Genomic DNA, 6520 nt, shown 5'->3' with positions numbered 1-6520 from the left:
GACAAGGCGAAGCCCGCCATTGAAAGTATAAGAGGCTTAAACTTGGCGGAGGTCAGACATACAACCGTTCAAGTGACTAGACTGCCGTGGTAGCGAATAATACTGGAAATAGGACGTAATCAGCTGTACTGAGCCTGGACTGACAGAGGCCTTGTATATATTGTACATAAAAGTAAGAAATAAGTGTGTATTGTAAATTATTTAAATACAGACAGTAGACATATTAATACACACTGACTGACTGACAAATGACAGACCCGACCTCTCATCAGAGAGGGTGCCCCACATAGACAAGACAGTAACTTTCATTCAAAAGAAATATCTGGGGCTCGACACCAAGACAGACAGACTGACTGACCGTCACTTGCAACATGACTCTGACTCTGACCAGCAGCAGCAGTCTACAAACAGTCTTCATTCAGTCTTCACTCAGTCAACATCAACCAGCACACTTCATCCTCAGCGCCCGGTCTTCGGAGTCTTCGGCTCTGCGCTGCGCCAGGAATGGCCGCCTCGACTCTCCGACGGCATGCCCGATTCACTGGGCTGCCTCAGCTCTCTGCCGGTGATGCCCGAATCACTGGGCAACTGGCGTAGCTACCGCCTCTCCATTCCAGCAACCGCGCTCCACATCCAGATGCATTCAGTCAGCAGCAGTGACCACCAGCCAGTCTGCTATCACACTTCGTACAGAGCGCTCAGTCTTCAGAGGCATCGGCACTTCGCTGCGTCAGGCACGGCTGCCTCAACTCTCCGACGGCACACACAACTCACTGGGCAACTCGGCTGCCTCGACTCGCCGGCGGTCATGCCTGACCCACTGGGCAAGTGGCGTACCTACGGCCTCTCCACTCCTGCGACCGCGCTCCATAAGCAGACGTCTTCCAGTAACCAGGCAACTCCTGGCAAAGGGCGCACTGCAACCAGGCCACTGCCTCAGCTGCCGCAACCAACATCTCTTTCTACCGGCGTATGTAGCGCTACTTCACCAGCCAAACATCCCAGCAGCCAACGGTCCTTTTCAGGACCTACAAACTTTCCGAAGAAGTGGGTTGTCTTTGGAGTAACGACAAACCCCACATTCCTATTCATCACCGTTAGTATGTGTGAGATTTGTATCATATATTGTGACGTGGATGGCGTAGCGGGAGGTGGTGGTCGCGTGAATTCTGTTATCTCGCGAGCGACGTCACATACCCCCACTCCGTCCATCAGAGTGCAAAGCTTGGTAGACACCCCTTTCCCCGCTGTGACGTAATACGGGACGCCGCAGTTGCTACATAGCCGTAAACAACTCCCGGCAGCGCTGCCCAGCAACGCCTTTGTAAACACGGCTGGGAGTCTGTGCAAATACTGTTCCTAGGCAGTCGGTAAACACGACATTACAAAACAGTGGTGCCTATTATATAACTGTTTTCTGTGTTGTCCGTAACGGGGGCTAAATAAGGAGCAGCGAATCTATTCAACAGTGAGTTACGATTTAGCCAGGGAGTCAACAGTCAGTCAATCAATCAGTCAGTCAGTGTGTGAACAGGAGTGACATAGTGCGGATGGAACAGTCGCCGAGTTCAGTTGTAGTGGAAAGAAGAATAACGGAACGTGTGATTAGAAGTGATAGTGTGAGAAGCAGATGCTTGGCTCACAAGAGAAGTAATTGGGAGTGTGTGATAGAGTGACACTTGTATAGCTCCCGTATCGTACTGTGAATACGTGTAGACTACTGAAGATAGAGTGAATAGAATATTGTGTAGGATTTGTAAATTGTGGAAACCCATAACAGTCTTATGATTAATTGTAACCAAGACATGTAGGTTGTTGAATAAACCAATTAACAATCCGAACGGCGTCTTCAGTGGCAAAACACGTTACAATATCATATCATATCATATCTTTATTGCATTCAAAGATCAATCATTGGTACAAGACCACAAGATATAAAACTTGTCACAGAATATACTACGTGTATCAAGCAGAACGACATACATTTCATAATATGTGCAACAAGCGATCATAAAATAAATGTTGTCACTTACGTATGCAATAGTTTTAATTAAAATAAATCTACAAGAACATAAAACCAAATACAGAATTATATAATAAAACAGTATACCAAAACAACTCAGCGAATGGTTTAAAACAGTGGTTCTCAAACTGTGGGGCGCGACCGCCAGGAGGGGCGCAGCACACTTTCCTACAGATACAAATTAAAACTGCCCTAAATCAATTAGAAAAGTAACAAAAAATAAAAATACATATAGAAAATCTTGATGAGTACAGGCTTTAATTATCATGAATTTAAAAATAGCTAATAATTAGTCTCTTCACCGGCAATCATAAAAAGTGTATGCCAGAGACAGCGTTGATAGTTTGGCAGCAGCCGCATCCTCTTCCAGGCAGCACTGTACACGCGCAGCTGAAAGCAGTGACTTATGTCATTTCATTGGCGCCTGTTGTGCAGGGAGAAGGCAGTTTGTCGCCAGACTCAATGGTTATCGACGGGTATGCCTGTTTGATGTTGTTTTCTTATGCATTCAACGTTGAGTGCAGTTGTGCTGATTTGTTTACCTCTTGAATTTGACTTGATTATGAGCAATTGATCATGAAGCATTTCCTGATTAGTGATAGAAATGAAAACACCAGTGCTCCTTCAACTAGTGGTGGGATAGAAGCTACTCGGAGTATGAAAACGAGAAGGTATGATGAGAACTATTTATCTGTAGGCTTTACGAAAACTGTGATCAATGATGAAGAACGTCCGCATTTAGTAATCTGTCTTAAGTATTTTAACTGCAGATAGTATGAAACCTAATAAATTAAAAGAGACATCTTGAAACCAAACACCCGAAGTTTACAAATAAACCAAAAGATTTTTTTTGTTAGAAAGCTTAGTGGTTTGAAATCCACCCAACAGAAATTTGCTAAAACAACAAATGTGACAAAACACGTAAGAGTCTTTCAGACTCTTACCAGGTTTCTCATAGAATTGCTAATTGCAAGAAAACACACACAATTGCAGATACACTGATTTTACCAGCAGTAATTGACATAGTAACAACAATGTTGGGTGTTTTCCAGTGTTCTGTCAATCTTTGTTTTCTCAAAATCCAATGTCTTTTTTTTTTTTCTGATATAGCTGTTTTCATTTCACCTTTTAGGGCCTCGACCTTCTCTATAGCATGTGCCAGTTCTTTTTCCATATTTGAGGTCTCTTTTTGTGACATGGCTGTTGGCAATTCAGTTTTTAGGGCCACGACCTTTTCCAAAGCACGTGACAGTTCTTCCTCCATCTCTGCTTTATCCAAGTCTGAGGTACATTTTTATGTGGATTTTTTCAATTCACATTTTTGATCCTCAACCTTTCCCATAGGATATGTCAGTTGTTTGCCCATTTCTTCTTTCTTCAAATCTGAGATCTCTTTTCATGATTAGGCTGTTTGCAATTCAGTTTTTAGGGCCTCAGCCTTCTCAAAAGCACGTGACAGTTCTTTCCCCATCTCTGCTCTCTCCAAGTCTGAGGTATGTTTCTGTGATGTGGTTTCTTCTTCCTGTCTCTTCAAGTCTCTTTTATATTTTATTTTTCCTGAAGGATCCAGCTGTCAGTTCGTCTGTTAGTACTGCCAAGTTATTTAGTTCCAGCCAAGGTATTGTGGTCTGTGTTTCCGTATTGACTGTAGCCATTTTTTTTGTGGACAATTCTTCCATAGCATTTTCCATTCTTCCTTCAATCTTCGTTTTCTCAAAATCCGATGTCTTTTTTTCTGATGTAGCTGCTTTCAGTTCACATTTTAGAGCCTCAACCTTTTCCATAGAATATGTCAGTTGTTTGCTCATTTCTTCCTTCTCCAAATCTGAGGTCTCTCTTTGTGATTTGGCTGTTTGCAGTTCACTTTTTAGGGCCTCAACCTTTTCCAAAGCACGTGACAGTTTTTTCTCCATCTCTGCTCTCTCCAAGTCTGAGGTCTCTTTTTGTGATGTAGCTGTCATCAAATCACATTTTAGGGCCTTAACCATTTGTGTAGCATGTGCCAGCTCTTTCCCTATTTCTTCTTTCTCCATATCTGAAGTCTCCTTTTGTGATATGGCTGTTCTCAATTCAATTTTTAGGGACTCAACCTCTTCCAAAGCACGTGCCAGTTCTATCCCAATTTCTTCCTTCTCCGTGTCTGATGTCTCTTTGTGTGCTGTAGCTGCACTCATTTCACTATCCCGGGCCCCTGTCAACCATCTCCACCATTTCCAACGTTTGAAGCTCTTTATAATCGTTGCTAATAACCCCAACATAGTGCTGCTTAAAACTGTGGACGCCTGACTGAGATTTTCCTGTATTGCATCTACTTTTGTAGCTGCTTCTAACACTGTAGACTGCTTCTGTAGCCGTGCTGAAAAGCTGCTGTCCCCTCTGTGTATCTTCTTATATAACCTAGAGTCGGACCTATAGAAAATTTGTCACTGTTCCTATTGTTTTAGTCTTTTTGAATTGAATTGAATTTATTTACATTCTATAGATCCTAAGTAGGTTAGTACCTTTGGATACAGAACAAGTCAAAAGATTACATACATAAGTACAGGCAATTTTAGCTTAAAAATTAATATAACTTAATTTTACATCATTCTCTATTTACATTGAAGTATTCATCTAAAGAGTAGAAGGAATGAGCATGTAGATAATTCTTTAACTCTGATTTAAACTTTTTAGTATCATTGCCCAAGTTTTTAATACTTTGTGGCAGATTGTTGAACACTTTTATGCCAGTAAAGTAGACTCCTTTTTGATATACTGATAAAGTTGATAAGGGTAGGTGAAGTTATATTTTTGTCTAGTATTCATGTTATAGACATCAGAATTTAATTTGAATTTATCTTTGTTGTAAGACTTTGTTGTAAATTAAGACCAAGGAACCTTACATTACAATTTTACCCACTTAAAATTTAACAAAAGGGCATAAAAAATTGAAAAGCATCTTTTTTTAGCAGTATCTATCATTAAAAACTAGCACTGTTGGCAGTTCTTGAATTACATGTGGCTGGCATGTTTACTATAATTTGCATAAAAGTTTGCAAAAAAAAAAAATATGGAACATAACACACGAACAGTGTAGTTAGTTTCAACTTACATCTAAACGGTGTGGGATTTATCAAATCAAGTACTAAACATTGTAATTATAAAATTATAATTATAATTATTCCCAAAGATATTTATGGGGGTCTGTCAGCCATGTCAGCCATGATAGTAAAACAAAACTGCGCGTGGTAAAACAAGTCTAAGAGAACGAACATGGTTACCAATTAATTCAAATCACAGAATATTTGGTTACAGATTAATTTTTGAAGATAAACAAGATTTCGATTTGAGGTTTTCACCGCACGGCGGTGACTACTGGGGGTTGTAACGCCGTATAGTATGGAGCCGTACGGTCTGTTCTAGCAATTTCGGAGGCACCTTTCAACAGACTCTCTTTTTCCTGTTGCTCCAACTTTGGAGCATATGGCATCCGTGAATTCTTACTCCTTAGAGCTCATTATCTCCTTAGACAGTCGGTAGGGTCGGTAGGTGTCCTTGTCTGGGGGCAGGAAAGCTTTGATCATAGAAATGTCTCGTGTTTGGAAAACAGAAACTGCCCACATTCAAGAAAATGTGACAAGGATAGTATGTTTGCCTAGCAACGGCGAGTAAATAGCTGTTGCTAGGCAAAGCGAGTAAACACATGTTGCTACGCAAAGCGAGTAAACAGATCTTGAAAGGCAGATCGAGTAAACGGCTGTTGCTAGGCAACACTCCTTCACTCCTGTGAAGGACGTGTTGAGTGGTAGTGTGCGAAACTGAGAGCTCCTTAGTTTAAGTACAAAAGAGCAGTTTAGTTCGGTCAGTAGTAAAAATAAGTGTTTATCTTCTTTAATAAGTGTACTATAGTGAACCTTATATTTAAATAATTTTCTATACTGAACGTTTTCTTCCTTTTTATACTTACTCTTAAGCCACGCTTAGCTCCTAGGCCATTTTCCGCCATATTGTGAGCTATTAGTATCTGATCTTCCGCTCAACGCTTCTAAACTGCATTTTCTTAACTTAACTTTCAGTTAATATAGAATAGTAGTAGAATTAGTAAACATACTTGTTATTTTATATCTTAAATACGGTGATTTGTATTTTCATAAGTGTACTGGTAGGCCTAACCTACAAGTAGTGTGTTACTTTGTCTTAAGGTAGCTGATTTGTATTTTCGTAAGTATACAGTAGGCCTAACCTACGGGGAGTGTGTTATTTTATATCTTAAGGAAGTCGATTTGTATTTTCACAAGTGTTATTTATATCTTACATAAGTTGTTTGTATTTTCGTAAGTGTACAGTAGGCCTAACCTACAAGAAGTGTGTTATTTTATATCTTTAGTAAGTTGATTTGTTCTATTGCAAGTGTACCAGTGGGCCTAACCTAAAATAAGTGTATCATTGTATATAGTGGGCCTTAAAAGATTTGTGCCAGCATATACTCTTGTAAGTTCTAATCACAAATTAGACTCT

The 6520-nt window shown here is 40.3% G+C and overlaps 1 protein-coding gene across 4 annotated transcripts in view; it reads left to right on the top strand.

The window, feature by feature from the left end:
* Positions 1–1734: 1734 nt before the first annotated feature.
* LOC111869228 (vesicle-fusing ATPase 1-like) overlaps positions 1735–6520 on the top strand; it is a 28982-nt gene continuing 24196 nt past the window's right edge. The window contains exon 1 of one of the 4 annotated variants that reach the window (XM_023860569.2): positions 1735–2694. In XM_023860569.2, coding sequence (XP_023716337.1) covers positions 2600–2694 — 95 coding nt within the window. In that variant the 5' untranslated portion in view covers positions 1735–2599. Of the gene's footprint in view, positions 2695–4809; positions 5864–6520 lie in introns of those variants that run through there. The other 3 variants (XM_023860568.2, XR_002843633.2, XR_002843634.2) reach the window with 3 other exon arrangements.

The sequence above is a fragment of the Cryptotermes secundus genome, unplaced genomic scaffold (genome assembly GCF_002891405.2).
Source record: "Cryptotermes secundus unplaced genomic scaffold, Csec_1.0 scaffold2524, whole genome shotgun sequence".
Classification (NCBI taxonomy): Eukaryota; Metazoa; Arthropoda; class Insecta; order Blattodea; family Kalotermitidae; genus Cryptotermes; species Cryptotermes secundus.
This window is presented reverse-complemented; position numbering and strand designations above follow the sequence as displayed.